A 20,179-nucleotide genomic window follows, 5' to 3' on the forward strand; every position below is an offset into this window, starting at 1 on the left:
GAAAAAGGGGTGCGACATGTGTATGCGTTTTGATTGATTGAATACTTTATAAGTTACAATTAGTACAGTGGTGTATACACAATGCCAAATGGATAACACAAAAGACCCTGAGGGCTTGTTTCCATTGTGGTCCTATGTGTGCGCGTATGTGCGTGTGATGGAGACATGAAGGATTGGTCTCCTCCGTTTCTGTGCTGGCTGTAAATCTCAGTGAAATCCCATACAGATTTTTTCCACTGATCAGGCATTCTCAAGAAACTTTCAGTTTAAAGTAGCCTATAAAAAAAAGAAAAGAAAGAAAAACAACAAAAAGAATGTGCAGAGTGACAGCATTATGAATATGCACAACTTTCTGCCCTCTCTCTGGAAACTGGATATACATTTTGGATTGGTCTCATGAAAAACACCAAACACAGCCAGATACGTTTTGCATTTTTTTGTTAAAAGAATGTCCTCGTCCTCAGATAGCGGAAATTTTGAACGCTTTCCTGTTTACTCTCCAGAGACTGTTTTCCCCCCAAGCAGGGAACAGAGCTCATCTCAATCCCCTCCAGGGCTACATGTAAGGGGCAGGCTATAACTTTTGACTTTGGTTTATTGATCGGTTGACATCTTTATTGACAATGAATATATGCAATAACATCAGTGGTGTAAAGTACCTAAGTACATTTATTCAAGTACTGTACTTAAGTACAATTTTGAGGGACTTTTACTTTACTGTAGTATTTCCAATTGTCAATACTTTTACTTCTACTCCACTACATCTCAGAGGCAAATATTGTACTTTTACTCCACTACAATTATTTGAAAACTTTAGTTACTTTGCAGATATAAATGATTACATTATAAAACATACATTAACCACTTTAGTCCTATTTTATACCTATGCTATTTGAAAATAGCCGATCTACAAGCTCACAACGCGTCACATGGCGACACGTTGTGAGCTTGTAGATCTGCTATTTTCAAACATTTTAGTACTTTTACTTTTGGTACTTTAAGTACATTTTGATACCAATACTTTTGTACTTTTACTCAAGTAAATTTTGAATTTCTGACCTTTACTTGTAACGGAGTACTTCTACATTGCAGTATTGATACCTTTACTTACAGTAAGTAAAACATTTGAGTACTTTTCCCACCACTGAATAACATACAGATGCACACATACCAAAAGGATAAAACACTAAATAAAAGCCAGGAGGCTTATTTAAATGTAAATGTCTGTGTAAACAATGGTGACCCTCAGTAACCTGACAGTCTATACTCTAGTCTGGTGGTTCTCAACCTGTGGGTCGGGTCCGGTCCAGATGACAATTTAAGGACGTTTAAGACCTTTTTAATACCTAAACAAAGAAGACCATTACTGCATCAAAAGTAATCAACAAACTTTTCAAACTGGTCAAACATTGGCCAAAGTCAAATAATATAAGAAAGAGGCATTGATTGATTGATTGAATTGATTGAATATTTTATTAGGCAAAACATTTAAAACAGCACAGTTACATTTAAAATACTTTGTCTAACAGGTCCGTTCATGTAAGTCCTTACGTCATGTAAGTCTTGTTTCCAATGAGGGCCTTGGTATTCAATTAGTGGCACCACAGTTCGAATATCAATAAAAAAAAACAGCAAAAGATAACACTATGTACAAACATTTTGAAAATAGCCGATTTACAAGCTCGGCTATTTTCACAATATGTATCTGTGGAACCGAGTCAAAGAAAATGGAATGCCTCCACTCCTACATTCCAAGTGCTTATCAGGGTGTGGGGTCCCCAGTATTTTGGGGGGTCACGGCCTGAAAAGGTTGAGAACCAATACGGTCTTTTTCACACTACTCCCTAGTCCCTATACCCTTGAGCCTATAATTTATGGGCTACTTTGTCAAACGGCTGTGTCACATGGAACGAATGAAACGATTCCAACTGAAAAAAAGGATGGTGTCTGTTCTATTTGTGTACAGACAAATTTCACGCAGCCAGTTCAATGACACAAATCACACTGTAAGATGAGTTAGTAGCCACTGGGCTTCACTGATCACTGATTTAGGAGTACACATGAATCCAAACAGAATGTGACTGAGGTGAAGAAGCAGAGCATGTCCAACATGCGTCCAGATGTGTGAAACCAGCTGTAAGAAGAGATATATACCATGGAAACACTGGGCTGCATGCTATCCAGATGTGCCACTCTACCCCGCAGATGATCAATCCATATACAGTACATCCAGCTATGCTCTTATATGCATTGCATTCCTACGGTGTCTGGAGCTGATGTGTTAGAAATTGTGAAAATGCAGCTGCAATTGATCCATCGTGTTAAGTTAGTTCGTGCAAGGGTCAACATGACTTGGCTACGTCTCATTAACTGCAGATGGAGTTCTTTTATCAGTAGGAAAGAAGAACATTCCAGTGGTAATAAGCACCGATAGAAAGTAACTGATTTAAATGAGCTCAGGAAAAAGGTTCAAATGGGATTGTTAGACATTCTCATGAAAACGCATATGGCTTTGCTCAATTCACAGTGATAGGGATCAAAAGTATGACATCAAAATGTCATTGTCATTTTATAGTAATTTTCTAATATGCATATATTGTTTTTGCATAGGCTGAGAAAAAAAACACTGCCTAATATCTGGACTCCCTTGGTTCATTAATTTACATGATTATAGATATTAGTTTTCTATTTTAATAGTGTTAAAGAACAATTAATGAGAAAAATAACAGACAAATGAAATATTAATGAGTTTGCCTACTTCCTCCAAAACTTCTCTTTCAAATATTGCCCCCCTGTGTTTTTTTGGAGTTAGTACACAAATGGAGCATGCTTGAGAAATTACTGTATAAATGCACTTTTGGTTAATATTCACCTACAGAACCAGCTAAACCTTGATTTTCAAATTCTATATAATTTGTCTTTATCACTAATTAGGCTACAATAACTCAAGTAGGCCTACTGCAGTGAGGTGCAATTTTGTGGTATCCTACTTGTACTTTACTTGAGTATGTCCATTTCAAGCTATACTCCACTACATTTCAGAGGGAAATATTATATTAATTTGACAGCTTTAATTGTTATAGTTAGGCTACTTTCCAGATTAAAACACCATTTGACACAATGGTTCTTGGTTAATATAACGTCTTCCAAAACAGTGCTGTCCGCTGGGATATGTTCTTAACAGCTTCAACAAATAGTGATATTCTACCTAGGCTATAGGCCTACTTTCATTTCAATACATATTCAAATGTTCTAACATTTCACCAAAAAGAACAAAAACTTAAAACAGATGCAACTCATGACCCCTAAGATTTGGTGACTCTTTGGAGTCTGACCCCTAGATTGTGAACCAAGTAGGCTACTGGACTAAACTGCAGTGGTGGAAAAAGTACACTTTTTTTCTCCCACTTAAGTAAAAGTATCAATACTGCAATGTAGAAATACTCTTTTACAAGTAAAGGTCCGGTATAAAAATATACTTGGGTAAAAGTACAAACGTATTGGCATCAAAACATAGGCCTACTTAAGTAGGCTACCAAAAGTTTTTTTTTAAAAACTCATTATGCAGAATGTCCCGTTTCACAAGGTATCAATGTATACAATGTATTACCATCTTTTGAAAATAGCCAAAGTTTAAATTGAAGTGGTTAATGTATGTTTTGTAATAATAATTCAAATCTAGTAACTTAAAGTTTTCAATTGTAGTAGAGTAAAAAGTACAATATTTGCTTCTGAAATGTAGTGGAGAGTTGGAGTAGAATTAGAAATACTCAAGTAAAGTAAAAGTACCTCAAAATTGTACTTAAGTACAGTAAAATGTACTTAGTTACTTTCCACCACTGCTAAACTGACTAGTACAGTATAAAGTAGTTAATCACGCTCCACCATCAGCAGCTACAACAATACATGCTCATGCTTAGAATAACACTTTTATGCTTCAGTAGGCTGGTCTGTTAATAATCTATAAATGACATAACAGGGGGAGCAAACCAGCACCATAATAACATAATACTTTAAATACATTTAGCTGCTAAAACTTAAATAGCCTACTTTTTCTTAATTAGGATTTTTTTTCACGCAGGACCTTTACTTGAAAATGCAGCATTTTCATTTTACATTGGCGTATTTTGCAGATATTTTTCAACATACATTTGAGTGCATAGTCTGCATACATACAGCGCCCACACGGAATCTTAGGAAAGCGCCCCATCTTGTGACAAAGCAGAGGTACTACACATTATGTTCTCGTTTCATCTCTCTGACAGTTTCAGTGGACGCAGCGCGTGGGCCGGCAATACCCGGCATTTGTTTATGTTTGGGCTGGCCCGTTGTTGCTAGCTCTGGATAGCGTTAGAAGGAGTTCTCCTGGACGCAATGTTACGTTCGAGCCGTTGCCCGCACACCCCCAGTAGCGCAGCCTATCGTCTGTAGTAAAAAAAAGAAGAAGAAAAAAACACTTTCGCTACTCACCAAAACAAAGACGGGTTTAAGATGTTGAAAGCCTACTTTCCTTAGTGGGAACACTCTGAGCCCCCATCTCACGTCTAAAATACACTTTTTAGCCAGAAAAGAAAATATTCCACCCAAAACAAAATTAGTTACTCCATTGCGCCCCCTACAGATTTTTGGTCAATGGAATTTTTCTATTGACCGAATTCTGTTACGTCACTCCACGTCACAATTTGTGACGTGGAGTGACGTTGCAGAATTTGGTCCTTTAAAAGGTCACAGCCAAATCAGTGTGTATCAGTGTGTCATTGTGCATTTAACACAAGCATTGTCAATTTGTCATGATGGTGCCCCCACCTAGAGATAGAATGGCTTCATGCAGCGTGTCAGAGAATGAACCCAACTCTACGGCAGATGAATATGTCTCTGTGGATTCAGCTGGAGACAGAAAGAGGATGAGAGTGATGGTGAAGAGTAGTGAGCAAGCCGTCGTAAGCAAGAGCAAGAACCACGTGAGCAAGAAGTCACGTGGTCGTATAAAGATAGAAATTGAATTCATTCCGAACAAGTTAAGGCGATGCAGAACCTTCAGCAAACGGAAAAACGGCATAATAAACAAGGTCAAAGAGCTGGCCAAGCTGACGGGAACCGATGTTCTCTTGCTGGTGGTCAGCGAAACGGGACGCGTCCATGAATGGGCCACCCCCAAGCTCCAGCCTGTGCTCAACGGTGTGGAAGGTAGATCCCTGATTCAAACGTGCCTTAATTCACCGCCGCACTATGAGGCGCCCATGGATGTGACTGCTGCCGCGGGTACTACGGGCTTAGAGAAGATGGAGCTCAATGTCCACGCTGCGTTGGAGTCAGAAAGCCTGGGGCCCACTAGAGATGATTTGAAGCCGGTTTCCATCTTGGCCAGTCCCATCTTGGCCAGTCCCAGCTTGGCCAGTCTACTGGGCAACTCCATCGACTACCCGCCGTCGGCCAGCAGCAGCTGCAACTATGCCTACCTGTCCAATGGCTCAACTAATACCCCACAATATTTCTGAGCCGGCACTACCACCTTTTCTGACACCCCCCCCCCCACCTTTCATCTGAACCAGCACCACCTCCTCCTGACACCCCTACTAGCATTTTTCTGAACCAACGCCGGCACCACCAGCGGCATGCCCTGGCCCTGCAAAGACAACAGCACACACAGTCCCTCGCTTCCTTGCCCATGGCGGGGTCACATCATGATGTACCCCATACACACACGGTGATGTGTGGCTCGGGCCACGTGCGTGGGGTCAGGCCAAACAGTCGGGTTGGCACGCAAATACTATACTCGTTGTAAGACGTGTGCGCTTGCATGTACAAAATAAAATAAAGAAATCGAAAAAATAATCTCTTTGTTTGTTGTGAGGCATGTGTGAGTTAAGAAAGCACCTGTAGACATTTTATCATACAGGATTTACAGTCTATATAACCTATAGTTTCTACATGATATTTAATTGCATGTCAAAAATAAAAGTAATTTTAGCAATCTTAAACAGCTATACAAAGGGACTTATACTGTAGGCTGAGGGGCCCACATATTTGAGTGTTAACTGATATTATTCAATAAATATATATATATTTAATTGTGTAAATATATATATGGGCCCCATGTAGTCAAGGGCCCCTGGGCACCGGCCCCATTGGCCCAGTCCATAACACCACCTTTAAAAGGCAACACTGGCACAGCCTAAATTAAACTCAGCAGTGAATTGATCAGCAGTCAGTGTTGCAAGCGGGAGACAGAAAAGGGAAGAATTAAGAGAGGAAGAGAGGAAGCGAGAAGAATATCTCTTTGGTGATCAAAGAAATCACTTAAAGGTCATTTTGGGATTCTTTTTTTTTTTACTGATGATGATGAAATGGAGAAGACAACAGCTCTTTGCTGATCAAAGAAATCACCTAAATGGTGAATATGGTGGGAAAAGAAATTCTCTGCCTTTGGCCAAAATATGGAGATCTCTGTATCTGTCAGTCTATGTCCCCTTTATGCCCATATATGGAGATCCCAGATGTCATCAGTATATGCCCATATATGGGCATGCCCCTTTTGTGTCCATATATGGAGATTGCTGATGTCAACAGTATCTGCCCATATATGAGCTTGCCCCCTTTTGTGCCCATATATGGAGCTGACTGATTTGTTTGCACCTGATGCCATGAAGACACATTGAGGTTAGACCACACACTCCATATTTGGGCGTTGCTGCATTGGGAACTCCTTATATGGTTATTATGGCTGAGTCATGGTCACGTGAGTGTCATGTCAGAGGTCCGCCCGCCTGCCGTCCTTACGGGTCCATTTGGTTCCATTGTACACACAGAGTTATGGTGGTCCTTGCAAATAAAACATTTGAGAACCACTAGGAGGACTCCTAATGTGTCATATGGTGTCATAGTAAATCAGAGTCATACATATTCTGAAGAAAACCTGGAGACTTGACATTCAGTAATTGGGTCTTATGATCAAAATAAGAACATTATAATGGTGTGTAAATCAAAAATTTGCCACGGACAAGACCAAGTCTATGCCACAGACACATTTGTCAGTGTACGGCCATATTGATGACCCCTGACTCAAGGGAGTGGAGCGAGTGCGGTCCCATATATAGGCATATATAGATATCCAGTTGTCCAGAGCCGCCGATCCAACCGATATGCCCATGTATGGGCATGCCAATATATGGGAATATGATGACATCAGAGATCTCCATATATGGGCATGAAAGGGACACAGGTAGACAGACAGATATAGATATCTCCATATATGGGCACAAAAGAGATACATAGTGTTCAGGGGCTTTGTCAGATTAGAGTACCCATTGTACCCATCTGTCTAACTCGGATCGGCGGTGAGACGTAGGTGTGAGTGCCGCGTAGCGGCCCGAACCTCTAGTATGTCCAAATACCCCTTGCACTGAAAGCGGCCATGGTACCTGATACGTCCTCACTTGATAACTAGATGTAGATATTACAGTATGTAAAAAATACTCTTATCACATTGCATTGTAACTTAACACAGTTTAAATATAGCAGGACTGACAGACTTCTTCCATCTGGCTCCCAAACTGTGGAACAAACTCCCCACTGCAGTTAGAAATGCAGATTCACTCCCAATTTGCCATCATAATCTGAAGACTCACCTCTTCAGACCCTTGCCCGTAGCACTTGACCTAACCTTGATGACCATGCGGTCTTATGCAAAGGTTAAAATGTTATTTAGATTGCATGATAAAGGGTCAGTTGCCTTTGACCGTCTTGATCGCATGAAAGCTTGAAGCTATCCACCATTCCTGCAATTCCCTTGAACAGGAGGAACCCCACCTTTCACCACTTGTAATGGGGCGACCCACATTTTGGGGTAAAATGTCTGGACTATTTATATCCACAGTACAAAGGGAGCAGGTCTTGTTCTACTGTAGGGCGATAATGGGAAAAACAATACTTACTCCTCCATCCTCTTCGGTCGTGTGCCCTCCGCTCCAGTTGCTGCCATGACAGTCCTTGCGCTTTCATCTCCTGCTCTGTGGTTCTTCTCCAGGTGGCTCTAGGTCAGAGGTGGGCAGCCTTTTCAGACAAGCGATCTACTTTCTCTATTCCAGAGCTGGAGATATCTACTGTACCATCAAATTGACAGTGAAAATAACTATCGGCAGAGAAATGTATCATCAAAGAAATTAATGGATGCCATTGTCTGGATTTTCCATTGATATACTTTGAGCAGTGGTTCCAAAACAATGGATTGGGATCCATTGTTTCCTACAATAAAAAATATATATATTTGAAAAGATTAAAAAAAAGAAAAGAAAATCGCAGACAAACAGTCAAACATCCATAAAAAAAGAAGTAGTGAAAATAGCAGATCTACAAGCTCATAACACGTCTGCAAGCTCACAACGTGTCACATCAAATTTGTCTTTTGGTTCTCAAGCTAAAAGGTTTGGGAACCACTGACTTAGAGGCACAAACCGGATCTTCCGATAGACCAAAAAAAGAACCCCTGAGGACCCCGGTCAATAACACATGTAAGGTTTTAGTGGTAAAGCAGTGGTCAGTAGGCCTACATCTGGACGAGGATGAACCCAATGGGTAAAGGTATTTAAAAGACAAAAGAAAATATATTTGACTTTTACATGTAGTATATGGACCTTTACATACACTGAAGTGATGTATAGGCCTAGTATTGCTGAAGACATGGTATTACTAGGCTGAGGGTGTTTGACAAACAATATCAGCATTAGGATTAAAGCGACTACCACCATTTGATTTGATAATTCTGTATATATCTGCAGCCATAACACTGAGCAGTCTTCAATGCATGTGAAATGCTGTGAAGGGTGTGCTAAACGTTTTATTCTAATGTGTCGTTTTTTTATGTGAAAACTTACTTCTTGTTTTTGTTTGTTTTTTTGTTTAGCTGTTACTCTTGTGGCCATGACCTTGTCCTTGTTTGCCGTGTATGTGACAAAATAGTGATCTTGACTTCAGAAAATATTAATCAGATTAATGATGTAAAGCCTGCAGAGCGAGTTCAGTCAGACAACTCAGAGCAGTGCTGCCAACTCCTGATCAGCTGATCAGTCACATGCTCGCTCCATCTGAATGGGGCGGACTATTCAAACCTCCTGCACACTGCTCATTCTTTTTGCTGCTGCTCTGCCATCTTGCTGCATCTGCTATGCTGCTGCTGCTGCTACTTTGTGCTTAGCTCTATGACATTTTCTCTTTTTTTTAAATCTTTAAATATTAAACAAATCAGAAGCAAATACTTGTTCAAAACATGTCTTAAAATATTAATGAGAGACCACACAATTGGAATGATCAATATGTTATTTTTACATGATGATTAACCTATGTTCCTATATTATCTCATTTGTGTAACTTAGGTTTAGACTGACGAGTGTCAGTTGTTGTTTGTATGAATATTGTATGTTGTTTTATGTTGCGATGTTTTATGTGGACCCCAGGAAGACTAGTCTAGTGACCACTGCAGTGGAAGCTAATGGAGATCCGAATAAAGAATAAAGAATTTATAAAAAATAAAATAGCAGATAGCAATAGTGAAAATTGCAGATCTGCTATTTTTGCTATGAATCCAGGTGTGCCTTGAGCGTTTCACTAGCCCATTGGTGTGCCTTGGCCAAAAGAAGGTGGAAAACCACAGTGTGATAGTGTCACTTTAGGCACTAATCATTACTATGATTAGTGTTCAAATCCGAGTGCACAAGAGCTTCATGCCCTAGAAAGGATTCCAAATGGAGATGCTAAGAACGTGGTGGGTTTGTCATGTGAGACCTCATGCACTTTGGGGTCATTGTTTATGGGTACACCCTGTATGCAATGTGTGGGCATTTCGCCAGATATGTATGTTATTTTTGCTCTTCAGTCCATAGAACCAGAACTACGGTGTAGCTAGACACGCACTCTTTAAGATGTGGACTCGCTGACCCTCAGCGAAAGCTTTGGTGAAAACGAAGTCTAATTTAGACTAATGACAGAGCAACATGCAAACGGCTGAGCTACCGTAGCGTTGGTACACATCAGTGTCCCATTAGTGGTCAGCACCCGCCCATTTCGTCCTTGCCATCATCCCTACCGCTGTTTACAGCTCTCGATAGGTGGGGATGCTTCATATTAGAGACTTGAGTCGTTTCCATCTGCTCAGGAAGATACATGTGTTCACCGTTGCTTAAGATTCAAATGATTGCTTCGTCCAAACACATAGAACTGCCAATGTCAATTAACACGCTGTGTGTTGTCTGTGTACACCTTGCTGCAAGAACTTCAAGAAGCATCTCCCATTATGGAATTAAATCTCGCTGAATGTTGGAAATAATCACTTGGGCACATCTTCTCTGCAATCTGTCAACCTTGTTATAGGCCTACAGTAGCTAATAAATAACCAAACCTGCATTGTGTACATCTTATTAAAAATCAATTTATTTAGGTTGAATCTTTGGAATGGGGTGGCTGTTAAATCAGATAACGACTAGACAGGCCATACTATTATTATCATTATTATTATCATCATTATTTTGTAACACCACTGCCAGGCTGTATTTTCACTTTTACACGACAAGTACCATAACACAGTGGTTCTCAACCTGTTCAGGCCGTGACCCCCCCAACTGGGGACCCCCCACCCTGATAATCACTTGGAATGTGGGAGTTGATCTACAAGCTCCTTGTGAGCTTGTAGATTGGCTATTTTCACAATTGTTGCCTCTGTCTTATGTTATTTGCCAATTTGGCCAATGTTTGACCAGTTTTTATATTATAGTTTGTTGATTACTTTTTATGCAGTAATGGTCTTTTTATTTTCTTTCTTTTTGAGGAATTAAAAATATTCTGGTCTCTGGTCTTAAAAGTCCTTAAATTGTCACTTCACTGTCAAAAATAATCATGTGTGGAACCCTTTGGGGGTCCCAACCCACAGGTTGAGAACCACTGCCATAACACATTTTGATCTGTACGCATGAGTACTTTGTTCTCCACATTGAAGCTACTGGCTAGCCACAGCATGACTGGTTGTAGGAAAAGTTCTGGTTTGAATATTGTGGTCAGCAGGGTAGGAGGACAGGAAATGGGTAGACTAATAGATGCCAGGGGTCACAAAGGTCAGCAGATCGGGAGGAGTCACAATACAAATGTTCCCTACACCTTTTTAAGGCCTTTGCTGTTTATTCATCTTTTTCCTACAACAGCAAAATTACAGAAGCAGTATTGAAAATAAAAGTATTTTTCCCCCGCTTTTCTCGTAAAAAAACAAACAAAATCTGCACAAAATCTGAATGACAGTACAAAAAACGAAGCCAGAATATGTCAGGTACAATAGAGGGAGCAGGGATGTCACAATTGGGAAAATCTGTTATGCATTTTTCAATAATGAAAACATCTCAATAGCTTTTTTTATATATTTCAGAATTCACATAATCTGAAACTATATATATGTATATAAAAAGATGACAGAGAGAAACGAACACGTTTTTTGTGTTTTTGACTTTTTTCATTTTTTTTGCAAATGAATGCTATAAACACATAAACTTCTTAAATATATTTATCAGTGCAACAACATTTCTTTTTTTGAGTCCACGCTACAGTATCCTTTTTCTCTAGTTTTGTTTTTAGCGGATAGTGTTTTAGCTACAGTCAGCTGAAAGCACAGAGTGTGTAGAAGTAGTAGGGCTTTCTGGGGAGATAATCTGAAATGAACAAAGCTTGGAAATGTGTTCACCACAGCACATCACATACAAAGCACATTGATGTGAGAAAAATGTCCGCCTTCTCAGGATCAAGTCTCTGATTGTTGCAGTGCTTAAAAACCATCAAGTTCCTGGGCCCTCGGGGGCCCCAGTTGTGTCCTGATAATGTCAATCTCACACACGGTGAGTTTGTACAGAGTCTCCTTTTCCCTTATGGTCCCAAAAAAAAAAAAAAAACATCTTCAGAGAGGGGAACCCCCTCCCCCCAACCCCCCCATCCGCCAACCTGCAAACAACAATAGAGATTTCAAAGAGTTCACATCGAGGAGATGTATGCACTTGTTATAAGCGTACAAATAGATATAAAAACAGACCACCACTTTCTGCTCTACAGTCAGCCTTTATTTACCCCTCTTGCTTTTAGCTGGGGGGGATTTTGACAGGGTAAGTCAGTTTATTATGACTTTCAGTTGGGTGATGACTGTAGTTAGATTACAGTCCGGTAGATGCTCTTTGCTGCAAGGAAACCCCTTGGCAGCAAGACAGGGGTGCGACCATCCTTTGGTGAAGCCACCGGGAGCTCAGGTGACCTGATTCTAGTGATGTCACCTGAACCCCCGGTGTACCAGTGTCCCTTCGTTATGACATCAGCTCTGACATCACAATGTTATGGCTGCTACACGCGAGACACTAAACCGTTTTTTTTTTTTTTTTTTTTTTGCGGCTTGGCCGTAAGCTACAATACAGCATGTGAACGATGGGAAAGGGGAGATCGTGATTCGTGAGAGTAACGATAGCACCATTCTTCAGTTAGTGTGCAACCCCCCCACCCACCCCACGCACACACACACGCACGCACACACACACACACACACACACACGCACGCACACACACACACACACACACACGCACACGCACACGCACATGCACACGCACACGCACACGCACACGCACACACGCACACACGCACACACACACACGCACACACACTCACACACCACTCCTTGAATGGAATCCCACCACGAGGGATTCAGTGACAAAGTGCGTTACAAAGCTGCATTGGTCCAGATAGCACTTTTTCGGTGAACAAACCACAGTGAAGTCTGGAGTTGACAAAATAGTCTAGTCCCTCTGCTAAAAGCAGAGCAATGAAGATAGTTTTTTTGGTATGCTGGCAGACATTCTACTCTTCCCATCTCCACTGCCATTGATGATGACTTGCGTTGTGAATGTGTGAACGAGGCTGTGTGAAGAATCTACAGCCGAAGAGTCACAAAGATATGGTGGGAGAGAGAAAGAGAGAGGGATAGAATGACATAAGGGGGGGAAGAGAGTTTTTTTTTATCATGTAATACCATGAAGTGTTTTAACGGAAAATGTTTTCATTTGTGTCCGTTTGGCTTCGTGGACTTCTCTTTATGGTACTGTGATGATGAGAGGGGCTTTGATGTAAGCTGACACGAGTGTCTCCTGTTCAAAGAGCTCATCAGCTTGAATGCACACAGCGTCACACAGCTCGCTCTTCTGAGCAAAAAGCTAATCTCAAATTAAAATTGTAAAACACGGCACCTTTCACGGAAAAAACAGCGATTGTATTTACACACACACACACACCCACACACGAGCGCGCACACGCACGCACACACACACACACACACACACACACACGCGCACACACGCGCACACACACACACACACACACACACACACACACACATACAACCCATGAAAAAGGGATACTGCAGCTTTTTCTTTTTTTTTACCATTTTACTTTCTTCAAAAAAGGGCAATAAAATATATTAAAACTTATTTACAGTTATGTGGGTTTTTGGACAGAAAACAAATGGGATCCGAACAAAAGAAAAGAAAAAGAAAACAAAGCGCTATAGGACGGACCGCATTCCCACTGGATCCTATTTTTTTGCAGGTCATATGATCTCATATATCGTGCCCCGTGTTTTTGTGTCATCATAACTTAAAAGTGATGCATACATACAAACAGCCAAATCAAACATAGGAGGAGGCCAACAAAGATGTACTAAAGGCACTGTCAGAACCATACACTGCCACAGGCGGGAACGATTAAAGGGGCAACGGGATCGAGAGGGCAGTGGGGTGTGGGTGGGTGGGTAGGAAATCGGGGTCATGGTTTATGGGTACACCCTGTATGCCCCGTCATGGGCAATGTGTGGGCATTTCGCCAGATATGGTTCATTTCAAATTTTTGATAACCTCTCATAAACAAAACGAAACAAACGACAAGCCTTCCAAGAAAACAATAATAATTATAACATTAATAAAAAAAAGAGTTTTCTCCCAGAAAACGATAAATACTTTAGACATTATAATAAATTGGTCTCAACACCAGCATCCGATTGTAAAAATGAATGAAAATCAAAATAGAAAATTAAAATATCATCTAAATCATCTGTACATAGTTTTTTTTCTGTATTTATTTTGTACACAGTGTCCCCTAGTGGTGGGTTGTTGTAGTTGTCTGTTTTTTTTAATTTTCTTTCTTTTTTTTAACTGCAGCTCCTGAGAAAAGCATGGATCAGTCCCAAAACCTCCCATTGGTTCCTGAACCTGTCCCTCATCCGGTGAACGAAGGGGGGTTGGGGCGGCAGTCCGTTTAGCCCCAATGCCCCCCCCCCCCTGTCCCAGCGGACATACGAGAGAGGATATGCCGACAAGTCTTTTTGTGCACGCTCTGTGAGCCCTACACATCTCCCGGTTCACGCCGGTTTAAAGAGAGCTCTCGCTCTCTCTCCCTCCCTCTCTCTTTCTGTCTCTTTCTCCCCACTCGACCTCACGCCTCCGTGTACGAGTTCTGTACGTTGAGCTTGTCCTTCTTTAGCTTGACGCCGTCCACCAGCTCAAAGTTATAGTTCTCCAGGGCCGATAAGTTCCTGTCGGACATGGCGCTGTGCGAGCAGGCGCAGTAGAGCACCACGCCACAGATGGCGCCCAGGAACACGCCCAGCGCCGACATGGCGATGATCGTGATGAGGATGGGGTCCAGCGTCTTGAGCATGTTGCCCGGCCCGCTGACCTCGTTTGTCTCCACGATGTCCGGGTAGTCCGTGATCTCCTCCACTGCGGGATGACAGAAGGTGATGGAGAAAGAAGGGACGGTGAGTTATTTAATATCAGTAGCATAATAGTGCTTCATTAAGAACTACACGTACGCATGTAACATGGGCAGCATGTTGTTGCTGTCGGGCAGGAGTCTCTTATCTCCAATTTCTTTGTGTGTTTTTTCATAAATTAACACCCTACTTGATCATACTACAGCGTCACACAAAAGCATCAAAATGAGCAGATCCACAAGCAGTGTATAACTTTTTATTATGAGGATATACTATCATATCGTCTCTGTCGGGTGGAAACCTCATACTGTATGTCCAAAACTGTTACTTTTCAGGATTCAAATACAAAAATAACAAAAGTAGCAGATCTACAAGCTCAAAATGTATTGCTTCGCGCCGCGTCTTGAGCTTGCGGATCTGCTACTTTTGATGCTTTTGTGTTACGTAGTAATGGAGATTTCATAGGTTTCTGCCCCTATGACATTATAGTGGGCCCACGGACGTATTATTTTGTATTATTAGATATATCACTATAATGCGATTGTTTATCGGATAAGATGACTTACAGATTTCATTGAAGCGGTCCTCGGGCAGCATTGGCTCTGTGGGGACATCAGGATCTGTTAACAAGAGAGAAAGGAAGTGCTGTTCAATCAAATACATCTTTGAGGTCATTCTTCAGCCCTTCCTATGAACCCCTGACTTAACTAAATGTATACACGCATTCATATTCCTATCTCTCCAATAAGTCGATTCAGAACGCTGCACCCCGGGTCCTGACTGGCTCCAAAAAGTATGACCATATTTCACAGATTCTGGCATCCTTGCATTGGCTCCCAATTTAGTTTGGAATGGATTTTAAAATTGTATTAAATTTTGGTTTTGGGGGCTTTTTTTTTATAGACCGCCGAAGTCTGACGTCATTTACACATCCTTTGTTTGTCTACCTGGTTCGCAGTTTTCCACCCCCGTTCTGAATCCCATAGACGTATTTAATATCGCGTCAAATAAGAACTGTGTTCCAAAAATAAACAAATGACCACGGCGGGTTGACTCTTATGGATATGAAGCATCAACTGACAGTGAGAAAACGCTAATGTTACTTCCGCCAAATTAGTTACATTTTCGCCAGAAACAGACTGTATCAAATATAAGTGACTGACTATCATAAACTATACAGAACCTCCTCCCTGACAATAACGCCGACACGCGGTGTTTATTTTTGGACCACAATTCTTATATGAGACGATTCTAAGATGACCCAATGTTATTCTCCATAGAGAAATTACTTCCGCAAACCTGGGGATGAACGAGTGACGTCAGGACTTCGGTGCTCTATAGCGAAGTGAAGTTAAGACAGGAAATGGGGAGAGAGAGATTGGGAGTGACACGCAGCAAAGGCCGCCGGGATCGGAACTCGAACCTGCGACGCACTGCCAGGCTACACCGGAGCCTAGGTGCTTGGACCGCAAGGCCAGCGGTCCGGGCCGTATTAATTACTTTTAAGGCCATCTCTGGTCTGGCCCCATCCTATATCTCCGACCTTTCGAGCCATATGTACCAAAACACAGTTTGACATCCTCGGACAAAGCTCTCCTAAGCAAAAAGAGACAGAGCTCTGACTCTCTGGAATACCCTCGCTGTGGAGATCAGGCTTGCGGAGTCTGTGCCCCAGTTCAAATCCCTCCTGAAAACCTTTATAAAGCTGCCTTTATTCCGTTTTAACCTATTGTGTCCTACTGCGTTTGCTGTGTCATGTTTTTTTTTTGTGCTCTATTTCTTGCTGTGTGATGTGTTTTGATACTCTGTGAAGCACTTTGTAACTTTGTTTTGAAAGGTGCTATATAAATAAAACATTATTATTATTATTCAGTGTGTCAGTTGAGGTGTTGACCTTACCTTTACAGTCAGCCATGCTGAGCCCTTCCAAGATCTTGACGTCGTCCACGGCAATGTCTCCCCAGCTCTTCCTCTCCACCAGTCCCTCAATCACCACCTTAGACCAAGACAGAATGAAAGGAACCACCGTTAACACATGGCCGAAATGTATATAGGGCTGAAGTGATTACTGTGTGTTTTGTAATAATAATCAAAATCCACAAAGTAACAAGTAGCAAAAATGTTCAAATAATTGTAGTGGAGTAAAGTACAATATTTGCCTCTGAGATGTAGTGGAGTAGAAGTAAAAGTATTGGAAATTGGAAATACTCAAGTAAAGTACAGATACCTCAACATTGTACTTAAGTACAGTACTCGAGTAAATGTACTTAGTTACTCTACAACACTGATCATCAGTTCGTGGAAAAGAATAAAGAATAAAACAACACATAAAGGTATGGACACAGTTCTGAAATCATACCTGGTATCGCTTGCTGTTGTGCGGCACGAGGACGCGGCCCTCCCGCCAGCGGTTGCCCTGGTGACCGCTGACGGTCCACAGCAGTATGTCGGCGGGGCCGTCCACGGCCGTGTGCTTCCGCTGCTTGACGTGCAGCGTGCCGATGCGCGGCCCGAACATGTGGTACCAGAAGGACACGCAGAGGTTGGCGTCCGGCGAGCTGACCACGGGGCTGACCAGCCGAGCCACCTCGGTCTCCGGGGGACCCGTCGCCAGCATGTAGATGAAGTTCCCAGGGCCGCCTGAGGGAGTAAAGAGTAAAGTGTTAATAAGCATATATTTTTTTACTTAACCATGCAAACCATAGCGTCCCTATTCTGGGCATGTCATAATGGGCAAACATTCGGCGAAAATAGTAGATCTACAAACGCAACGGGTCGTCACTAATGCTCATTATAAGATTTCTTAGCCTGGTTCCAGACGAATCTGCCATTGCAAAAAAAAAATGCCCTTGGCAGATTAGGTCTGGCCCCTCTCAATGGAGATTTGATTTCTCTCCCTCCGAAGTTGCGAGGGACCAATCAGGAACCAGTATGCAAATATGGGGCGGGTTTATCACCAGAGGCTTCTTTTTTTTCCATCTGCCCCTCTGAAATGCAGGTTTCACACAGAGATTCCAGACTAATAATATCTACGCAGTGATATTAGTCTGGCCATGCCAGGCTAACCATTTCTGTCTACTCGCTCTGTGTCGCAGAGGAGGGCTGAGAGTTCAGAAACCAACCTACCAATGACATCATCGGTTGGCAGGTTTGTCCATTTCAAATTGTATTTATTTTTGTATCAATCAATCAATCAATCAATCGGCACACTGTACCGGATCAGATTAGGTTAGCTGAATGATCTAATCGTAGTAGACCCCTGACTGTACATGAAACTGATTCCCATCTGGCCCGCTCACCTGTGTGGTCCATGTTGGGTCCTGTGTTGAGGGTCGGGGTCCCACTGGACTGGATCTGCCACCTGGAGCCAGTGTCCTCGGAGGTCCAGCTGCAAAAGGACGGGTCGCTGGCCCAGCCGAAGTCACAGGCAAACCACAGGAAATCTGCAGAAAAAGGGTGTCAACGGTTAGCAAAATACTGTCAGTTACTGCCACCATCATCATTACCAACATCACTGTCCTCTTCATCACAAACTAAAAGCTATTGAAACGGATTCAGAAATCCTCTTCATCATAACAATGACCCTCGGGGCTGGTCGTGGTATATCTGCAGGCTATAGGCTCCAGGCAGGAGCTTCAAGCCTGTGACGGGCTGCCAGCACTAGAGGGCAGCAAAGAGCTGTGGAACTGAGGCAGCTTGAGGGGAAGACTGAGGGGAAGACTGAGGGGAAGACTGAGGGGAAGACGCAAACAGACGACTCAAGAAGGAGAGATGGAGAGAGAGAGAGAGGCGGGCGAGAGAAGGAAAAGAGAGGTACAGCGCTTGTCGGACGGAAAGAAAAAAAATAAGGCAGCTGACAGCCAAGACCTCATGCAGACCATATATCCCAGCTCCACTTAATGGTGTCCTTTAATAAACATGACATGGCTTATGAAAGAGGGTGCATATAGAATGACGTTAAGAGGAGGGAAAGAGAGGTTGGAGAGAGAGAGAGAGAGAGAGAGAGAGAGAGAGAGAGAGAGAGAGAGAGAGAGAGAGAGAGGGAGAGAGAGAGAGATGGGGGTCTGGGCAGCGTGTCCGGTCGAGTAAGAAGCATTCACAGCAACCCGCAGAGAGCTGGGCATTTTAATGAGAGCCTACGGTCGCAGTTGAGGGCCTCCGATTCCACCCAAAACACAATCCCCTCTGTGACAAGACACACGCGGCTGAGGAAGGGGCTCAGGAGGAGAGACAGAGAGAAGAAGGAAACAGCTTGGACGACGGCGAGTCCCGCGTTTCAAAATGGACAAAGAGAGACTTTCAAGGAGCACTGGGGGCGAGAGAGAGAGAGAGAGAGAGGGGGGGAGAGGGATGTTCAGGATTCTACCTCCGGCCTGCGAGCCCCGTGTGCATTTAGAGATGCATTGAGGCAGACTTCCAAAGGATATAGGACATAATGAGCCAATACGGCTTTTAATAATGGGAGTGTTCTTCTTTTTTAAACCAGCTTCTGCGGGAAGTGAGCCTATTTGCCCATTAAACACAAAATAATTCCCATGTGTAGCCACGTTGCAGACGTCGGACACTTTTCCTTTTTATTTTTTTTTAAAGGAACCCAACATTCCCCATTAAAAAGACCTCCCCACACACACACACACACACACTCTTTCCATTCTTGTGAGAATTGGGGTGAAGCGAATGACATGCTCAGGGTAAGATGAGACTCCTCATGACTCACTGAGCTATTTGATGTAAAAAGGATCAGGCTGGTCTTTTTTGCCAATATCCCAATGGAAATTACATCCATCTATCCAGCCACACACACACACACACACACGCACACGCACACGCACACGCACACGCACACGCACACGCACACGCACACGCACACGCACACACACCTGCACCGGTGGCTTGTCATTGGGGGCCAGCAGGCTGCAGAAAGAAGGGAGGGGGCTGGGTGGGTGCAGACTGTGGCCCATTAACCAAGGTCAGACTGGGGCACTGCCTCTCAGCTGGCCTCTGCCTCATCAGCTTGTGTGTGTGTGTGTGTGTGTGTGTGTGTGTGTGTGTGTGTGTGTGTGTGTGTGTGTGTGTGTGTGTGTGTGTGTGTGTGTGTGTGTGTGTGTGTGCGTGCGTGCGTGCGTGCGTGCGTGCGTGTGTGTCAGTGTTGAGTATAAAAACGGTTTCCCACTGTCTTTAACACAGGGTTTTACTGTGTATGTGTTTGTGTCACATGTGTGTACCATAATGTGTAGCTCATTTCTTTTGGATGTCCTCATGTGCTCTACCCTGCTGTGTGCGTGTGCGCGGATGTGTGCGCGTGTGTGTGCCCAGTGATTAGTGATTATGCTGAAAAGGCAGCAGCAGAGCCCCAGTGCTAATCATCAGCTAGTCCTCCATCAGACAACCTCGCTCACCCC

At 42.8% G+C, this 20,179-nt stretch overlaps 1 protein-coding gene across 3 annotated transcripts in view; it reads right to left on the minus strand.

Annotated features, from left to right (window-relative positions):
- Positions 1-12,564: 12,564 nt before the first annotated feature.
- The window catches only part of nrp1a (neuropilin 1a), an 80,929-nt gene continuing 73,314 nt past the window's right edge, over positions 12,565-20,179 (minus strand). For all 3 annotated transcript variants that reach the window (XM_080418370.1, XM_080418371.1, XM_080418369.1), the window contains exons 14-18: positions 18,077-18,220; positions 17,137-17,417; positions 16,677-16,773; positions 15,344-15,397; positions 12,565-14,784 (exon numbers count right to left, since the gene is read on the minus strand). In XM_080418370.1, coding sequence (XP_080274496.1) covers positions 14,498-14,784; positions 15,344-15,397; positions 16,677-16,773; positions 17,137-17,417; positions 18,077-18,220 — 863 coding nt within the window. In that variant the 3' untranslated portion in view covers positions 12,565-14,497. The remainder of the gene's footprint in view (positions 14,785-15,343; positions 15,398-16,676; positions 16,774-17,136; positions 17,418-18,076; positions 18,221-20,179) is intronic.

Source organism: Gymnoscopelus braueri (assembly GCF_963280865.1).
Source record: "Gymnoscopelus braueri genome assembly, chromosome: 21".
Classification (NCBI taxonomy): domain Eukaryota; kingdom Metazoa; phylum Chordata; class Actinopteri; order Myctophiformes; family Myctophidae; genus Gymnoscopelus; species Gymnoscopelus braueri.